Here is a 20,952-nt window from a genome sequence, read left to right on the forward strand (position 1 = left end):
CATGAGGCTGGGATCTGAGAATCATAATTCAAAGCCAGCCCCAGCAGGAAAGTCTGTGAGACTCATATCTCCATTTAACTGCTGGAAAACCAGAAGTGGTAGAGCATTAACCTTGATTTATTTTATTTTATTTTATTTTTTGCCAATTCTGGGGCTTGAACTCAGGGCCTGGGCACTGTCCCCAAGCCACAGTGCTGACCTTTTCTGTTTCTGTGGTACTGAGGAATCAAACCCAGGGCTTCATGCATGCTAGGCAAGCACTCTACCACTAAGCCACATTCCCATCCCGAGCACTAGCCTTGAGTGGAAGAGTTCAGGGACAGTGCCCAGGCCCTGAGTTCAGGCCCCATGACTGACCAAAAAAAAAATTATTATCTTTAAGTAGCTGGACAAAGGAGTTACTAGTCAACCAATCAGTTTATAAGTACAAATACATCTTGATCAATAGAGCTTCTTTTATTATTCTCTCCTATTCCTCCCAACCCTCTCTCAAGTTTCTTAGGTTCATAGGATATGCCTTGAATATTATGACTACATAATATTATGACTCCTTCCTCTCTTCATTCCTTTCTCCCTTTCTTATTGGTCCCTCCTCTGCACCTTTCAACTACCAATTCTCTGGTACTTATTTTGTTGGGCTGTGAGTGAGTTTTTCTAAGGAGATACACCATTTGAAATTCTCCCTTGCAAATACCATATTTCAAATAGCACATTTATGTGCACTATCATACAACCCCATATATGTTCACTTGTACATTTATAAATTAGTTATAGCTTCCACATATGAAAGAGAACATGCATCCATTGTTGCTCTGGGCCTGACTTACTTCACTTAACCTAATTTTTTCCAGATCCATTCATTTCTTTGCAAATGAGATAATATTTCTAATGGATGAGTAAAATTCCATTTTGAATATATACCACTTTGCCTTCATCCATTCATGCAACTGAGAGGCCTTTGGGCTGTTTCCATACCTTGGCTATGGTGAAAAGTAGAGCAAAGAACATGGTTGTGCAAATGGCTTTACTGTAGCCTGATTTGTATAAATCTTTTGGGTAAATGCCAAAGAATGGTATTGTTGGATCATAGTGTAGTCCTATATCAAGTTTTTTAGAAAAAGAAAACAACAAAACTTTTCATAGTTGTTGAACCAGTTTCCTCTCCTACCAACAGGGTATTAGTGTTCCTTTTCCCTCACTGATAACTGTTACTGTTTGTGTTCTTGATGATAGGGATTCTGAGGTGGGCAGGAATCTCAGTGTTGTTTTGACTTGCACTTCCTTCATGACCAGAGATGTTGAACACTTCTTCATGAATCTATTGACCATTTTTACATCTTTGGAGAAGACTCTATTTCGCTCATTTGCCCATTTTTTAGTTGGATTGTTGATTCTTTGAAGATATAGTTTCTTGAGCTCTCTTTATAAATGAAAGCTGGGCACTGTTGACTCATGCACTCATGCTTGGAATCTTAGCTATTCAGGAGACTGAGAATCACGATTTGAAGCCATGTGAGGCAAAAAAGTCCAGAGAATCTGGAGTGCTGGTGGCTCATGCCTATAATCCTAGCTACTCAGGAGGCTGAGATCTGAGGACCACAATTCAAAGCCAGCCTGGGCAGAAAAGTCTGTGAAACTCTTATCTCCAATAAACCACCAGAAAACAAGAAGTGGCTCTGTGGCTCAAGTGGTAGAGCGCTAGCCTTGAGCTGAAGAGCTGAGGAACAGCGCCCAGGCTGAGTTCAGGCCCCACAAAACAAAACAAAAAAAAGTCCTCAAGACACTTATCTCCAATTAACCATCAAAAAGCCCAAAGTGGAGCTGGAACTCAAGTGATAGCACTCTAGCACTTACTAAGAAAGCTAAGTGATAGCCATGAGGTCTGGAGTTCAAGCCCTGGTATTGGCAAAAAATAAAAAAAAAAACCCAAACAACAAAAAAAGAAAATTTATGGTAGTTATAATTGAGATATTTAGATATTTAGAGAAAAGGAAACTATTGTTTTTTATATGATATTTATTTATTTATTGGCAAGCAAAGAACCTTGTGTTGCTAGGTATGTGCTATAACACGTAAGGTACAACGGTAGCCCGTTTTGCTGTAGGTATTTTTCTTTCTTTTTTAAAAGTTTAATTTTATTGTAAAGGGGGGTTACAGTAACATAAGTAAAGTAGTGAGTACATTCCTTGTTGAACATTGTTACCCCTCTCCCTTGTTTTTCTCTCACTTTCCTTCCCCTCTGACTCCCCCAACCTGCCCAAGTTGTAAAGTTCATTTTCAACATAGTGTCTCGTGAATATCATTGTTGCATTGGTTTACCCTTTATCCTTTGTCTCACCATTTGTTATTCATCTTCCCTTCTTCAAAGCAGATAAACATATATACAAGACACAGGGTACTAAAATCAAAGACAGTGACAACAGGGAATAAACCAAAGGAAAAAAATATGAAAGAGGGGGCTGGGAAGGTGGCTCAGTGGTAGAGCGCTTGCCTTGCATGCATGAAGCCCTGGGTTCAATTCCTCAGCACCACATAAGCAGAAAAAAGCCGGAAGTGGCACTGTGGCTCAAGTGTTAGAGTGCTAGCCTTGAGCTAGCCATGACCGACCAAAAAAAACCAAAAAAAAAAAACCCCCCAAAACCCCCCAAACATCAAACAAAAAATATGAAAGAAAAAAGAAATAACTTCACACAGAACATTAAAACAACAAGGAAAAATAACCCTCTTGTTTCCATATCTTGGAGTTTATTTTGATTAACATAATTTTATATGTTCATATGTACATAGCAATTGAGCTACTGTGATCCTCTGCTAGGACTATTTTAGGTATTTTTCAAATTGGGCTGGGTATTTGTTATTAAGTGAACCACAAGTCTGTCATTGGTTCCTTCTCTAGGTATAGTTTTTCCTGGCTTTAGGTTATGATCTTGAGTTGTTAAGATCTCAAAATCCTAAAATTGTAGATTGTAGATAGCTGTCTGTACTAAATAACAGAAATTCATATGTTTTAAAAATTATGTTACATGAGAAACAAAATTTACCTCTGTAACCATTTTGAAGTTTACAGGTCAGTGAGTGACAAATTTTACTATGCATTTGGTTATAACAAACATACCATCAGGGTAGCTCAAAGCCTTCATTTATTTAATATCTATTTTTTTTTTGTCAGTTGTGGGGTTTGAACTCAGGACCTGGGCACTATCCCTGAGCTCTTTCTGGTGGTTAATTGGAGATAAGAGTCTCACAGGGACTTTTCAGCCTGGTTGGCTTTGAACCATGATCCTAGGATCTCAGCCTCCTGAGTAACTAGGATTATAGGTGTGAGCCACTGGTGCTACTTATTTCATTTTTGTCAACTCTGAAAATCAAACCCAGAGAATATTGCATATGCTAGGCAATTGCTCTGCCTCTGAGCTACATGCTCAGCCAGTCTCAATCTTATGAAAGAGCTCTAATTATCCCTATTCATTCTAAACAATTCGTCTGGTGAACCTGTCCATTTTTACCTTTTATGTATTTATTCTCACTCTGTTCCAGTACCAAGGCCAGATACAAGTTACAGAGCCTTTTATTGGCATTTCTGCTTCCATTCCTTTTTTCCTATTAAATATTAATAGCTTCCAGACACTGAGTCCTATCAAATCACTTTTGTGTTAAAAGTGTTCAGGGATTTTCAGTAGCTCACTTTAGGAAAAGAACAAACACTTGGCATTCCCGGCCTTGTAACCTGGCTACAGCCCACCTTCAGGCTGACTTCTTCCCTCTGGCTTTGCCTTCTGCAGTAGTTTAGGAGACACTTTGAGGGCAGTGGGAAAAGTCGGGGGAAGGAAGGACAACCACTGTGGAGTCACCAGCAGGGACTTGCCACAGCCTTTCTTTCCATCCTCCAGAGAAACTGCAAATCTCCCTTCCTATGTGAATACCTCTGAATTTACACCAGTAATCTGTGGATTCATTTTTATTTTTGTCAGTCTTGGGGCTTGAACTCAGGGTCTGGGCCTTGTTCCTAAGCTTTTGTGTTCAAGGCTAATGCTCTACCACTTGAGCCACTTCCAGCTCTTTTGGTGCTTAATTGGAGGTAAGAGTCTTGTGGACTTTTTTTCTTTTTGGCCACAGCTGGCTTCAAACAGCGATTCTCATATCTCAGACTCTTGAGTAACTAGGATTACAGGCTTCTGAGTCGCTCTCCTGCCCCTCCCCCCCAATTTAGCCCTTTTGAAAAACTCTGAACAGTAGAAAACCATGCTCTGTGAACAGGGCTAACTTGGGTTTTCTGTGCCTGTGCCTGGTGGATTTTTTTCCTTGTGTGGGAGTGGCTATAGAGTTATAGTCTAAGGAAATAGTAAAATAAACCCAACAGGAGTTTAGGAAATTCCCACTGGGAAAAATGACTGCTTTAAGGCGTTGTTGTGGTTCATGTAGTAAGTCTAGTAAATGGATCTAAAATTATTTAAGCACAACAAGGTTCTACTAGGACAAGCTTTGCAGAGCTAGAATTTTATTAACAAAAGTTTTGTGTTGCCTCCCCCTCGATACATATATACATACATACTACACACATATGTACATATGTGTACACACATACATACATACACACACACACACACACACACACATATATCTAACTTTTAGGGGTTATTTTGCAGGCCAAATTTGTCAAGATGTCCTTGATCCCGAAGCACTTCGGACTGAAAGCCAGAGAAGAATCATACCTATTTAAAGAGCTCGATAAGATTCAACAGAAGACCAAGAAGGATTTTCAAATATTGAGGCAGAAGCTGTTGGCCAGGCCAGCCTTAGGTGAGGACAGCTCTGCTCCGGTCCCCGCCCCTGCCCAAAGCCCGGAGAAGCGACGACGAGTTTGTTTGCGAGGACCTGGACCATCCAAAAAGTCCCTTTCAGGTAAAGGCCTTGGGGGCCTCTGGCTGGAGACATCCCGAGTCCTGCCTCGGCCCCCGGGCCTGGGCGAGGCACTCCCCCCCAAGAAGGCCCAGCAGTTTCAGCCCCACCAATTTTATATGCGGAGCTCCGCCTTCCTGCGGCACAAACCACTGAAGAGGCCACCGATCATCGCCCCGCAGGTGGGCACGACCAAACCCGCGATCCTACTGCCGCCCCCGGGAAAGCCAGGGACACTCTGGGCGGAGTCCAGGCGACCCTCCACTCAAGAATCGGGCGAGGACGAAGACCAGCTCTCGGAGGAGCGGCGGTCCATGGACCAGGGGGCCTACATCAGCAGCCTCGGGGAGGAGGAGGACTCCTCCAAGCAGCGGCGAACCGTGAGGATTCTCACTCGCTTCACGCGCCAGCGCTCGGACAGCAGCTCGCTAGGTTCCGTCTCCAGGACGGGGCGCCTGGACAGTGGCGCCCTGGTCGAGGCGCAGGAGGCTCGGCGCACGTCCCGGAGCTCGTCCGTGCGCTCGTCCTTGCGCTCGCCCTTGCCCTGGTCCCCGTCCTCGCGAACATCGCGGCGCTCGTCGACGCGCCAGTCCCAGCGCTCGTCCCTGCGCTCGTCCCTGCGCTTGTCCTCGCACCCGTCCTGGCAGCCACATCGAGTCATCCCCACGTCCATCGAGGAGATCATCAGCTCGCTGCAGTCCGAGAGCCAGTTGGCCTTCGACCAGACCATCAAAGAGCTCATTCAGAGCGTCCTGGGCCAGAACTACGACATCAAAATGGAAGTAAGTGGACCAGAGCCGCCGTGGGGGACCGCCCTGGGTCAAAGGCATGCAAAGGTTACCTTACAGAAGGTCACATTATACGCACACGTAGACGGTTCAGTTTCTGTATACACATTCTATTGTGCCTACAAAGTGTCATACACAACACTCTGTAACTTACTGGAAGTTTGAGTTGGAATTTTCCTTAGGGAGAGCGTGTCTCTTCTTTGCAAAGTGAAAGAAATCGAGAGGTTATATCCTGAAAAGTGTTTCAAATAACCAGTAGAGGAAGATTGCACTCATAAGAATAGCACTACTGGTTTTCTTTCTCAAAGACCAATTAATGGTGAATTAACAGAATAGGCACTATTTTGAATGAAAAACAAAAACCCCAATCATTTTTGGTTAGGTTAGCTTTACAAGTGGTGAATTACAGTGATATGAATTTATATCTTAAGAAGATCATGATTGAACTGTTAATTACTGTTTAAAGAATCTTTTCTTTAAATTGTATTCAGAAAAGCTGGGTTTTAATTTTCTTTTTTTCAAATTTAAATTTAAAAATATTAAATTATGTTTTTCTTTAAGTAATCGTACAAAGGAGTTTCAGTTCAGCGCTTCAGTTTATTAGTGCAATGTAACTTGGTCAATGTCACCTCTACTATCAATTTTCTCTCTTAAGATTAATTTATAAGAACTATATAACACAATATTTCTAGTGAAAACGGTTCCCTTAAAACATTTGGCTGGCTGGGAAGGTGGTTCAGTGGTAGAGCACTTGCCTTGCATGCATGAGGCCCTGGGTTCGATTCCTCAGCACCACATAAGCAAAAAGAAAAAAGCTGGAAGTGGTGCTATGGCTCAAGTGGTAGAGCACTAGCCTTGAGCTGAAGAGCTGAGGGACAGCGCCCAGGCCCAGAGTTCAAGCCTCACGACCGGACCCCAAAACAAACAAACAAACAAAAAACATTTGGCTGGACTCTAGTGGTTCATATCTATAATTATAGTAATTCCTAGTGACTAGGGAGCCTGAGACCTGGAGGACCATGATTCAAAGCCAGTCTGAGCAGAAATGTTGGGAAACTTCATCTCCAATTAACTAGCAAAACCCCAGCACATCAAGAAAGTCAAGTGAACTTGAGACTCTGAATTCGAATCCTAGTACCACAAAAGATTAAAAAAAAAAGAAAAAAGTATTTTCTGGGCACTTAACCAGTGTCATTTACAAATACACATGAATGTGCTTTTTGTGTGCCAAGCACATAGGGAGATACTCTATGTGAATTGTGTCCCAACAGCTACATCAAGTAGATAGCAAAAGTCCCGTTCACTGCTTTAGTGAGGAAAAGAACTAACAATGTGTCCCACAATGAATTCATGGCAGAGCTGGGATTCCATCCCAGGCAGGCTCATTCAGAGACTAGGTTGGAATCATGCTTATTTGTTTACTATGATATGTTTTTCATAGGAAACAAAGTGAGATAAGGTTACATTTAAGTTTATTCTGTCTGTGTCTGTGGCTCAGGGATGTTATCCACGCCTGTTATCCTAGTTACTCAGGAGATCCCAGGCAAATCTATGAGACTCTTATCTCCAATTAATCCCCCCAAAAGCCAGAAGTGGGGCTGTGGCTCAAGTGATAGAGCACTAGCCTTGAGTAAAAAAACTAAGGGATAGCACCCAGGCCAGAAGTTCAAGCCCCTGTACTGGCACCAAAAATAAACAAATAAATAGATAAATAAGAAGAAAGTTTTTCTTATTTATTGTTTGTGATATAAGGTTTGCTCTGGTGGGGACATTCAAAGCAAAAATAGTAATGATGGAACTTGAGCCCTATACTGGGGCTTAGTGAAAGTCCTCTTTTTTTTTTTTTTGAAAAGGACAAAGGGAAGAAGATTCTAGATTATTACTGTTTTTCCCTGCAGGTCCTAATATCTGGCTAGTACGTAGACTACTGCTGCACAAATGTGTATCTTTAAAAGTATTTCTGCCCCAGAACCCTTTGGGCAGTGACTTTAGGAATGTGATCGTAAAGGGAAACAGAATGCATATGAGCTAGAGTCTCCAGTGTTGTCTTACCCTGAATTAAGGTCCATACTTTCACTTACTGAATAAGATCAGTGTGACTGTGGAGGCCATTGCAAATTACTAGTTAAGGTTTCTTCCCCCCAAGCTACCCAAAAGAAGAATTAGGGGGCATGTGCCCATGAAGGTCCTAGTAAACAGAAGAAAATCTTCAGTGCCCATATCTAATGGCATAGTCATGAAAAGAGACTGGTAAGAGAAACCAGCTAAGGAAGCCCTAGATAGTTGAGGAACATTCTATTTCAGAGCACGATGCATTAGAAAGAAGACATTTTGAAGGGGTGAAATGGGATTAGGAATAGGCGAAGGTGGAATATCAAATAGATGATGATATTTGGAACAGCGAATTCTCCCCCCAACACACACACCATATTTATTTCTCTGTTTCTCTTTTGTATCTTTTTTGTTGTTGTTGGTGGTATTTTGGTTACCATTTTAAGAAGGGGTGGTAACAGTGAGAGCTTAGATTTCCAAACTTGTCCAGCAGTAAAGAGATCATTCATTCATTACTCCCTGTGGGAACACTGGAGACTGTTAAGGGGAACAGCAGTGAGATACTGCATTCTTTCCAACCAAGATGGAGTCAGCAGAAACCTAGCAAGAAGCCAGAACTTCTCCCTCACCCAGCAGTAACAAAAAGGCCACATCTGCGCATCCATGGAGGCTGAACAGGGAACCTGAATTTTTACCCGGAAGTAATGAGGCAGTGTCTGCCCTCCTAAACAAGGACCCTGTTTATCGTGGTGTCAGAGAAAACCAGCTTAAACAGAGTTTAAATAAGTTCTAGACATTTATAATGCCCAATTTCAGTAGAAAATCACTTATACCAGGAATCAACAGTACCTCAGTTTGAAAGATAAACAATGGACGCCAACATTAAGATAACAGAGATATTAGAGTACTCTGGCAAAGATTGTAAAGCAGCCTTGAAAATGTTTTGGTAATTATGAACATACTTGGAACAAATGAAAAGAAAAAGCCGAACATCTTAGTAAAGACGCAGAAAGTCTCAACAAAGGAAAATACTGAAGCTGAAATAAGAATTGGGGTAACAATGAATTCATTGGGTAAATTCAGTCACTGAATGGAGAAGGGGCTAGAGGACAGAATCAATGAATGAAGACAGAGCTGGAGAAACATGATGATGGAAAAAAGTGACATCTGTGAAATGATAACAAAGATGGGACCTCCTTTTCGTCACAATCCTGGAAGGAGAGGAAAAAGAAGGCAGCACCAAAAAACAAAACAAAACAAAAATCGTAAAGAAATATTAGCATTGGCTGAAATTTCCCTAATTTGGTAAGATACAGATTTAAGAAGCTGAGAGAATCTTCAACCAAAGAATTCCATGCCCAAATATCTATCAGTAATATTTCTCAAAACAAAAATATCCAAGAAAGAAATACTTAGAGCAGTGAGAGAGAAAAACGGAGTGAAAAATAGGTTTCTCACCAGAAACCATGTAAGTCACAAGTAATTGGCACATTTTTTTCAAGTTTCAGAAGAATTATCTATTCAGAAGTCTTATTACTAGCAAATGAAGGGGAAAGGAAGACAGTCTTAGATGAAGAAAAAGTTAGAGAATTTGGTGTGTGTTGCCTTACCCTAAAATGGAGGCTAAAGAAATGTTCTAAAGGAAAAGGAAATTATGGGAAAAAAGGATTCTTGGAGCCCGGGGAAGGAGGGATGAATACAATAAAACGATAGCTACATAAATACTTCCTTTTTCTTGAGTTTTGTAGGTTAATTTTGATGGTTGATACTAAAAGTATGACAATTTAGTTCTAAATATATGGAGAAGAATATTAAAGAGGACATAGATATGGGAAGCAGAAGAGGCATAAGAGGAGATAAGGATTCTTTTGAATTTTTATTTATTAAAATTGTGTGCTGGTGCTGGGGCTTGAGCTTGGGGCTTCTTGCTCTCACTTGGCATTTTTGCTCTACCTAATGAGCCATACCTCCACTTTTTCCTTTTAATTCTTCTTCTTCTTTTTTTGGTCAGTCGTGGGACTTGAAATCTGGGCCTGGGTCCTATCCCTCAGCTCTTCAGCTCAAGGTGAGCTCTCTATCACTTGAGCCACAGCACCACTTCCGGTTTTTGGGTAGTTTATTGGAGATAAGAATCTCCTGGACTTTCCTGTCCAGGCTGGCTTTGAATCACGATCCTCAGATCTCAGTCTCTTATCCTGAACAGCTAGCATTACAGGTGTGAGCCACCAATGCCTACGGTTGTAATTCTTTTATAATGAAAAAAATTGTTTTACAAAAGGTTCTCCTGATATTTCCATAGATGCGTACAGTATACTTTGAATCATATTCACCCTGTCTATTATACTTCCTTAACTTCTGTGTTTCCTCTTTCCTTCACACAGTACTTAATGTGTATGTATATGTAATATTTTTGATCATCATCAGTAATCTTTTTCCCTTTCCCAACTCCTGCTGATTCTTCCTGAGAACATTTTATGGTAGTGTCTATCATTATTATTATTAATTTTTTAAAGTCTGGATTCTGAATATGAGAGAAGACTTGATATTTAGCTCTTTGAACTTGTTTTATTTTGCTCAATATCATGATAATGAGAAAATTCTTTTTCCTATACATGATGAACAGGGGGGTTACAGTTACATAAGTAAGGTAAGGAGTACATTTCTTTTTAAACACTGTTACCCCCTCCCTCATTTTCTCCAACTTATCCCTCTTTACTCCATTCTCCCCCAAGATGTATAGTTCATTTCCAACATAGTGTCAGTGAGTATCCCTTTTGTATTAGTTCATCCTTTGTCCTGCTGTTTCTGTGATTACCTTTCCACAGATTGAATAAACTTACATACAAGACAAAGGGTACAGAAGACTAAAACAGACAGAAAAAAAAATAACTGGACATAGGACATAATAAGAACCTCTTGTTTCCAATTCTGTTCATGTTGATAGACTTATGGTCCTATGCGCTTAACAATTGAGCTATTGAGATCCCCTGTTAAGAATGTCATAGACATATTCTATTCATTACAAATGAGGTATTTTCTTTGGGTCTGGCTTACTTTGTTTAATATAATTTTTCCAGGTCTTTGCGTTTCTATATGAATGGGGAAATGTCATTCTTTCTGATGGAAGCATAGAATGCCATTGTGTATATATTCCACATCTTCTTCTTCTTTTTTTTTTTGTTTGGTCCGGTCGTGGGGCCTGAACTCTGGGCCTGGGCACTGTCCCTCAGCTCTTCAGCTCAAGGCAAGTGCTCTTCCACTTGAGCCACAGCGCCACTTCTGGCCTTTTTTTTTCTTCTTATGTGGTACTGAGGAATCGAACCCAGGGCCTCATGCATGCAAGGCAAGCGCTCTACCACTGAGCCACCTTCCCAGCCCATTCCACATCTTCTTGATTCATTCATCTACTGAGGGGAAGCTCGGTTGGTTCCATATCTTATCTATCGTAAATAATGCTGCCCTGGACATAGTTGTGCTAGTGGCTTTAGTATGACCTTGTTTGTGGTCATGTGGGTAAATGCCCAGGAGTGGGATTGCTGGATCATAGGGGAGTTGTATGTTTAGTCTTTTAAGGAACCTCCATATTGCCTTCCAGAGTGGTTGAACAAATTTAAACTCCCGCCAACAGTGTAGTAACATTCCTTTTGGCCACCAGCATCTGTCTGTTGTGATTTTATTTTATTTTTTATAATGGGCGTTCTAACAGGGGTTAGATGGTAGAACCCATGATGAGATTCTTATGTGTCTTTTTTTTTGTGGGGCTTGAACTCAGGACCTGATCTCTGTCCTTGAAATGTTTTGCTCAAGGCTAGCATTCTACCACTTTGAGCCACAGCTCCACTTCCAGTTTGCTGGTGGTTAATTTGGAGATAGAGTCTCATAGACTTTCCTACCTGGTCTGGCTTTGAACTATGATCCTTAGATCTCAGCTTCCTGAGTAGGTAGGATTAAAAGTGTTAGCCACCAGTGCCTGGCATATGTATCATTTTGATTGGAGTTGACTATACACCAGTAGTCTTTGGTAAGGTAATTACATATAATTTACACTGAGAACAATTAATTTCAAAATATTGTTAAAAATAATCCCTTGATGGTGGCTATTAGGATAAAAACATCTCCTTCTTCCCCAATAGATTGTTTATTTAGTACACAACTTTATTTCATCATTTATTTATTTGTAATGTAGACTTTTTTAATGTCTTTAAATATTAAGGACTGATCCAAGACTTTAGAATCTCCTTGACTGGGAGGTGAGGCAGACACTAACTGGTAAGCTGAAGAGTTAAAATCCAGCACTGCTTTAACATTGTAGAGCATGAAAGTACTATAAAGAGACTTTTTGGGTCATGCTTTTTATTTATTCTGAATGAAACTAAAGAGCTTACCATTTTAAAACAGTTGTTGAATGTATAAAATTTACATCAGGATTTTGAATAACATGGCTACCTTGACTGCAGTTTGAGTTAGTTAACTATCCCAGTAAGGCTACACATTGATTTACTGTACATGGGAAGCTGTTTATTTTTTATTACTGAAAAGTAAGGTATTTGGTTGCACTTGAAGTCAGCCAATCTGTAGCTGTAACAGCCTGAAGCTAGGTAGCTATATTCTTTACAGTATTTGTTTTAAAGCAGAATAGGTAAACATGTGGGTTTTAAGGATGGGTAGATAAACAGTTTTGACAGTAAAATCAAAATCTTGAGAACTAGCCAACCACAATCATGTTTAAGCATCTCTTATCCCAAATAAAAACAGTCAAATAGACTGAACAGCACATTTTCTAGTTTTGTTGGATGTGTGTTTCATTTGTAGTGTTCTTTTATAAAGACTTGATTTTCTTTGCGTGTGTGTGTGTGTGTGTGTGTGTGTGTGTGTGTGAGATAGGGCTTTGTTTCTTTCATTACCTTTATTTTTAAATTAAAATAATTTCCATTTCCTTTAAAAAAATTTTTAAATTGTCAAGGTGATGTAAAGAGGGATTACAGTTACGTAAGTAAGGTAATAAGTACATTTTTTTTGTCAAACTGATACCTCCGCATTTGTAAGGAAATGGAAAGACTTGGAAAAATTCATATGAAGTGAAGTAAACCAGACCCAAAGAAACATAGGTCTCATGGTTTCCCTTATTTGCACTAATTAGTATACATTTAGGATAATCTTAGCAGAAGAGCAGAATAGCTCAATAGTTATGTACATATGATCATATATTTCTTTTCTTAATTTCATTTTATTGTAAAGATGTTGTACAGAGGGGTTACAGTTACATGAGTAAGGTAATGAGTACATTTCTTTTTTTTTTTTAGCTCAAGGCTAGCGCTCTACCACTTGAGCCACAGCGCCACTTCCAGCTTTTTTTTCTTTTTGTTTATGTGGTGCTGGGGAATCGAACCCAGGGCCTCAAGCATGCAAGGCAAGCGCTCTACCACTGGGCCACCTCCCCAGCCCCATGAGTACATTTCTTGTTGAACATTGTTACCCCCCTCCTTTTTTTCCTTGCTATCCCTTCCCTTCTCCACCTCCCCCACCTCTCCCACATAGGATCATATAAAATGATGCCAATCAAAATGAACTCCAAGATATGGACCCAAACATTTTTCTTTGTTGTTATTTTCAATGCACGAAGTGAATTCTTACTTCTTTTGTATGTTCTTCCCCCTATGATATATCCTCTGTTGGCACTGTATTTTATTTTGGTACCCTGGTATTTATATGTTTATCTGAATCAGGGGAGGGAAGGGGGCCAACAGAATGGTGAGAAAAAGGACAAGGAGGAAACCAATGCAACAATATGTTGGAAATGATCTGTACAACTTGGGGGGAAATAAAGTGGGGAGGGAAAATAGGAGAAGAATGAGGGAAGGGGTAACAAGTAGGACTTGATTTTCTTTAGTTTATTGCAAAGTCTCACCACACAGGGGGGAGATGGCTTGACACAATTAGTCATATTCATTTTCTATATGAGTTTTTATGATCATGATAGGAAAAGAAGGCTAACTTCTTAGTTTATTGCATTGATGCTAAAATAATATGTTCTCATTTAATGCATTTTCTCTGTTGTATTTTACACTGTGTTCTCATAGAGAAAAGAACATTCAGGGCCTTCGTGATTAATTTCCTCATATTGTTTCCTTATCCTTCTTTTCCCTACAGTAATGTGTTGAGTTCTAAGACTCAATAAAACTGAAACCTTGGAGCTGGGAAGGTGGCTCAGTGGTAGAGTGCTTGCCTTGCATGCATGAGGCCCTGGGTTTGATTTCTCAGCACCACATTAAGCACAAAAAGCCAGAAGTGGTGCTATGGCTCAAGTGGTAGAGTACTAGCCTTGAGCTGAAGAGGGACAGTGCCCAGGCCCAGAGTTTAGGCCCCATGACTAACAAAAGCAAACAAACAAACAAATAAATAAAAAAAAAAACCAAAAAACTGAGACCCAATGAGGGAAAGTGACTTTTGCAAGACTGTATAGCTAATTAATAGGGTTGAGACGATATATAGGTATTCTAATAGTTTAGAATTGCTTTCAACTTGTTATGTTATTTCAATTGTATTATTTCATGCTGATGGCCTTTCCATCTCCCCCTCCCCCTTTTATTACGATTTTTAAGACTTAATCCCAAAGAATTGTGAATTATTTCTTACCATGACACTTCCACTCTCAGATCTGCACAGTTAGAAGACAATTGCATTCTTGTGTGTGAGATTGCCCAGCCTTTTGCTGGTAGCTTCTGAACCCAGCATACCTGGTCCTGGAGAAAGTCAGCAAAAACCCAGGATTGGTTCTTAGCCTTTTAGTGTTGGTAGAGATGGTGGTTATGGGTGGGACTTAGGTAAGGTCCATTCTGTTATCAAAGTGGGACAAATGACAGTGGTGCCCAAACATTACATACAATAAAAAAACCTACTGATTCTGCCAATGTTAATGTGAATAACAAAATGAAATCTCCTTTCTATCTCTCAGGTCAAACAAGAGCAGTCTAACAGACTGACATTCTTTTTCTTCATCTCAAAAGCTTTGTTATTTATTTATTTATTTACTTAGAGACATCTTTGAACTACTCTCAAAGTGAATACCCACCTGCAAAGTGGGTATTTCTTCATTTAATAAGTGTGGGTTAATCTTTTAGGGTAAGAAAATCTACCTTAATATACTTGAAATCTTTTTATCTGTAATAAGTTATGGCTTTGTTGAATAGTCTTAGCCAGAGAATGCGATGCACAATTGGCCTTCCCAGAAATTTCAACAGCCAATAGGAAGAACTGATGCCTAGGATATTATTACAGTCAAGACTATGGGATTGTCCTGGTCACATGGCAGACTATAAATTGTAGTGGTCATCAGGCTTATTCTATATTGACAAGCAAAATCCACCCATTTCCTACCTTTTTAAGAGGTAGACTATCTTTTCTTCAGTCTCACAGATAATGCAATCTATAAAATTCCTGTCCTTTTCTTGGCTTACTATAAATTTATTAGGCACACAGAAGCAGATTATAATAGAGCCAGATCTCATCATTTCAGCCAGATTTCCTCTCAAGAACATCTCAAGTTTCAAGCTCTTCATCTCTTAATCATTAGAAACAGGGTTATGAAGAAATGAAATACTGAGACAGCTGAGGCACTTTTCATTTTTCTACTTTCATTATGCTGTTGAGACCTGGCCTCATTGTACAGTCTTTGACAATCAATTATTACTCTGGAAAGTGATTATTAAACAGTTTACTGAATAATGGCTTTTTATGCAAGACTGTTCTGTTGCTCTTTGGGGTTAAGAGAAGAGGCTTATTAAATATCCATTTACAATGGCACCTATGAAAATGCTAAATAGAATGCATAATTCATATAGACTGTCACAAGAACAAAGTCAATTCTGTTTAACCAAATACAAGTTACAAGAAAAGAAGAAGAGGGTGGCAGTCCTACTATAACTAGTTCTGATTAGTTTATGGATCCCCCAAATCAGAGAACTCAAAGTGGTAGTGGCATCTTCCTTGTAACCATGTTAGAAATTAATGGATAGATAGGTTCAGCAGCATCAGGAATCTAGACTCTTGTCAACTGATTGTCTTACAGAGTGTCCTCCTCATTCTCAAGGTCACCTCAGGGTGATAACATCTGCACCAGCTATCTAACTAGCAGGAAGGTGTTAAGCAAGAGAAGGACATGCCTGAGATTGCCTGTAACTTTGGCTTATATACAGTTAGCTAAATTTAGCTAAATGATCACATCTAGGTACAAAGGAGGATGAAAAATAAAGCCATTGTTCTGGGAAGCCATCTTACTACATGAAAGACAGAGGGTAGAAGACGAATTGGGGAAATTTGTGACATGGTTTCTGTTGGAGATGTAAAACATTTCGTAGAGAATCTTGTAGCTCAAAGAATTACTTTCTCTTCCACAAAGATTTATTGTGCACTTATAAGGTTTAGCACCATACTAGACACCAAGACTCAAAAGATTTGTAAATAACACACTTTTTGGCTTTAAAGAGGTAAGTTTGTCCTCATAACAAGGGAATTAGCAAACAATGGAATATGACGGAGAAAGCCTAGATTTAGACTTAGATGACCTAATTTGGGGGATCTTTGAATTGCAACTTATTCTTTAAATTATTGTTGCCTCAGTTTTCTCATCTGTGCAATATAGATAGTGATAGTTAAACACAATACTGTTTAAGAATCTTAAATAAGATAAATAAGATAATGCATATTAAATGTACTGCATTAAAAAAGGATCCTTGTGCAGATTATACACTGTATCCCAGTAAAACTGAAGGAACTACATTGCCACCAGTAGTGGTTAGAGTCTGTTTCTGTAAATCTGTCAGCTTTGTGTACTATTGTGCCTTTGAAGCTTTGCTAATTTGTAAGAGTAATGGCTTTCCAGTATTGAGTTGTGGAAGCTTTTCAAGTGGAACATCTGGTAAAAGTTCAATTATCTCCAATATTTAATAACATGTCTATAGACTGGACATGCTATTATATGAGAGACCAAGAACCTACCTGGTTAACCCAATATATTCTTTAGTCTTTAAGGCATTTTCTCATCCATTCAAAATTTCCCCTCATTTACATTAGCATATATTAGTGGGACATAAGGGTATCAATGAGATGTTTCCATATGTTTCTGTACATGCATGCAATGTGTCCAACCAATCAAACTCATTGTATCTATGACCTTCCCATTTGCCCTATCCCCTTCTTGTGACAATTTTATCAGATTCCATTGTTCTGTTTCATACGTGTGTATAACATACTTCAACCACAGCCAATCCCCTAATCTTTTGTCTTCTGCTACCCAAAACAGAACCCATCTTATACTTTTTGAGCTATATTCTTCATGAGTGAATGATATGTGACATTTGACTTTTCAGTCAATGTTATTGGGTATCTATAGGGGCTAGTGTTTGCCAGACCCTGGGCAATGGAAGTGGGTTTATAATCCTGAGGGAGGAGACAGAGAATAAATAAATAAGTCAGTAATATTTTAACTATTAGTAAGAAACATAAGAAAGAATGATTAAGATGATGGAGAGACATTTAAATAAGATGAGCAGAAGCATCAGAAGAGACTGTGACATTTGAGCATAAGTCTAAAGGGAATAAGGGAGTAAACTATGTAATTATGTATGGGGAGGGTCATGCCAGGTTGTTGATAGACAGTTCAAGGTGCAAGGAAGAGCTGCTCTTGTGGTGTTTAGGGGATTGCAAATGCAGGGCTATGAATGGGGAAAATGGGAGGAGACAATGTCATAGATGAAGCTAAGAGCCAGTCCACCTATCCATCCCATCAGTCCATACTATCAGACTGAGTATTTCCTTCTTATTGGACATATGTTCTCCTGTTAAAGTCCTGAAATAAAGTTTGTAGTTTTTACTTAATGTCATGTTTGTAACCTACAGAAAAAATATGAGTCATTTAAATTACCTAATGAAATTGTCAGCTGTTTTCATCTATGGACAATGGGTATATTTTGAGCAGGATAGTATGAAGCCATAATGTATGAGAAGGACCAGGAAATGAAAAACTGTAGAGTTGGAAGTAGAATACATGTTAGGAGCAATAACAGATGATATTTAGGGGCATTTAGTAAGAGAAAGTGGATGATAACCTTAAGTGGGGGGTAGGAATGGTAAGACAAATTAAAGAGTTTTAAACTTCCTATTGTAACTAAGTGACATGCATCAAAAAACAAAACCAGTCTCCTAAGTTGAAGTCTCAGCATGTCAGTCTCTAGTACTGGAAAAGACCTCAAAAGCCTTTACTTTCAGTAAATGGTAAGACTACAAGATAGGGAACTGGGTAGGTGGCTCAGTGGTAGAGCACTTGCCTTGCATGTACGAGGCCCTGGGTTTGATTCCTCAGCACCACATAAGCAGAAAAAGCTAGAAGTGGCACTGTGGAAGTGGCACTGCTGGAAGTGGCCGTAGAATCCTAGCCTTGAGCTGAAGAGCTCAGGGACAGAGCCCAGGCCCAGAGTTCAAGCCCCACGACTGACCCGCCCGCCCTCCCCCGCCAAAAAAGACTACAAGATAGACTGGAAAAAATATCAAAGAGTAGGACATGGAAATCAGATCTTTCTGCACAGATTTGGAGCCGAGTGACAACAGGACACTCAAAATGAAATAACTCACTTCAAAGAAGTTTCCCTTTATTAATAAAATATCCATCCTTCTCATGTTTCATGTCATTTAACGTATCATTGGTTCTGTATTTTGTAAAATGTATTTTTGGGTTCTATATTAGAGCCAGAGAATATATTTCATATATGCTCAGAACATATCATGATATCTGTGAGACCAGTGCAGAGCTGAGTAGGTGTGTTTTGGTCCTCAATTGCAGCGTAGTAGAGTCGCTATCATTGATACTATAGTTGCATTCTTGGGTCATACAAAGTGGCTTCCATTAGGGAAAACTTTTGTATTTAAATATATAAAACAATTAGATTCTGGCTTTATGTATTTATAAAGTTTTTTTTTTAAAAACCCTGTCCCTTTGGGATGTTATCCCTTTGGGATGTTATCTGGGATACAGGAATTTATTTTTTTCTACTGGATTGTTCTGTGATCTGCCAGATGTCTATTCTGGCCCTTTCTTAACTACTACATTCCCATAGCATCTTCTCATTGTTATAACAAAAAATGCTTCTCCTCTCCCATCTCTGCAGCTTCCAAATTACTTCTAGGAATCAGCATCATTCCCATCCAGCACAAGTCCCCATTGGAGGACTTGCCACCAACATTTGGAATTTTGCGTTGCATTCTTAGTGACAGGGATGTTGGAGTGTTTTAGCTATTGCAATGACATGACCTTGTTTTAAAATTTAATCTGCTTGTGGATTATAGGTAGGAGGTGGTGAAAGGAGGGAGGAGGGTCATTGCCTTTTGATTTGATGCAGCTGATGGTGGCATGAGCCAACCTTGGAAGGGAATGGTAGCAGAGAAGGATAGTCTGACTCAGTATACACTTTGAAGATTGTTTACAGGTTGTGTGTGTGTGTGTGTGTGTGTGTGTGTGTGTGTGTGTGTGTGTGTGTGTGTGTGTGTATGTGTGGAGAGAGAGAGAGAGAAAAAGGGAAGGAGGGAAGAAGGGAGAGAGGAGAGAAAAAGGAGTAAAAGAAAGAGGTTAGGATGACTCTGCCTTTTTTTTTTTTTTTAATTGTTGTTTTGTGCCAGTACTGGGGCTTTAAATTCAGGGCCTTAGCTTTTTTTGTTCAAGGCTGGTGTTCTACCATTTGAGCCACAGCTCTACTCCTGGTTCTTTGGTGGTTAATTGGAGATAATCTTTCCAGTCCTTGCATGTTTCAAATCTCAGTCCTCAGATCTCAGCCTTCTGAGGTAGGATATAGGTGTGAGCAATCAGCTACCTGGCTTTGTGTATGTGTGCGTGTGTACGTGCGTGTGTGCGTGCATGTGTGTGTGTGTGTGTATGTAGCTAAGTAATAGGTTTCTGATTTTATGGATAGTAGGTCGAGATTTTGGTATTGATTGTGGCCATGTGAAGTAAACTTGTCAGAAGGGACGGCAGGTGGGAGTTTAGAACCAGACCCTGAATTAGCAGTACAAATATGCCTTCTTTTGGCCAGAAACATTTTAAAAATCCATCACTCACTTTCCCCTTTGTAAGGATGATTGTATCCTGGGGCATGTTACCTACTGTGTTGTGTGTAACTAAATCATTCCTTGAAGACAAAGACCGTCACGTTGAATGTTAGATCTCTCTCTCTCTCTCTCTCTCTCTCTCTCTCTCTCTCTCTCTCTCTATTTATCTATCTATCATCTATCTATCTATCTAAGGGCTTTCAATTCAGCATGTACAATGCAGGTTGGTCCATGTCACCTCCTGCCATCGTCCCCCCCCCATTTGTCCCATTCCACCCATGTGAGTTCTTTATGTCTTTCTACAATTCAGTAGAACCCCAACATCTTCTTGGATAAGCAACGCGTGTTTCCCACACTCTGTGTTCAGATGTGCTTTGGGTTTTTATTTCATTTTCTTTTCAGAATTTTTGTTTCCTCCTTCCCGTTAGGCTGCAGCTGTCTCTGCTTTGCAGCCCGATTTTCAGTTATGTGTTAAGTAGCTCCTCTCCCACAGCTCTCTTCCTAATATCTTATTTCTATTCTGCCACAGGCTTAGAAACTAGATAAATAAGACTAGTAATATTATTTGTAAAGAGTAAATAGCCTCAGAGGGAGGGCCTGGAAGGCTTTCCGATGGGAAAGTGTGAGCTACTTCTACCCAGGTCTCTGCTGAGACCCTTCTGCCTGCTGCCAGCTACCTTAGCAACTACTTCCCCCTCCCACGTCCTGTGAGGCCCGGGAAGTGAAGTTACTGGGTGTCTGTTCTGTGATTAGGTGAGGAATAACTGCTCTTCTTTTTCTGTATGTATGGATATTTCTGTATTTGAATAAGCCATATTCTTAGCATCCAGAGATTAACCGGATCCGTTTTGCAAATCAGAATGAAAAATAACAACTGTAGAACCACAGAATACCTTTGGGCACTTTGATTATTTAAGATGCAAACTATAATGCTGACCTGGGGGCTTTTTGAACCACATCTGTCAGTTTAAACAAAACTCCTAAGCTAATTAAACTTTTGTTGGATGGCATGCTTGGTTGAGAACTGGTTAGACTGCTTTTAAAAGTTAATGACGCAGTTCTTCCCCAGAAAACAAATAGAAGTGTTAATACCTACAGCATATATTCTCTAAGGCTA

General features: G+C 39.8%; 1 protein-coding gene across 1 annotated transcript in view; it reads left to right on the forward strand.

Annotated features, from left to right (window-relative positions):
• The first annotated feature begins 4,661 nt into the window (after positions 1-4,661).
• Ttc6 (tetratricopeptide repeat domain 6) overlaps positions 4,662-20,952 on the forward strand; it is a 166,211-nt gene continuing 149,920 nt past the window's right edge. The window contains exons 1-3 of the mRNA XM_042677817.1: positions 4,662-5,113; positions 5,148-5,279; positions 5,345-5,681. Coding sequence (XP_042533751.1) covers positions 4,662-5,113; positions 5,148-5,279; positions 5,345-5,681 — 921 coding nt within the window. The remainder of the gene's footprint in view (positions 5,114-5,147; positions 5,280-5,344; positions 5,682-20,952) is intronic.

This window comes from Dipodomys spectabilis, unplaced genomic scaffold (genome assembly GCF_019054845.1).
Source record: "Dipodomys spectabilis isolate Male_0828 unplaced genomic scaffold, ASM1905484v1 ptg000042l, whole genome shotgun sequence".
NCBI lineage: Eukaryota > Metazoa > Chordata > Mammalia > Rodentia > Heteromyidae > Dipodomys > Dipodomys spectabilis.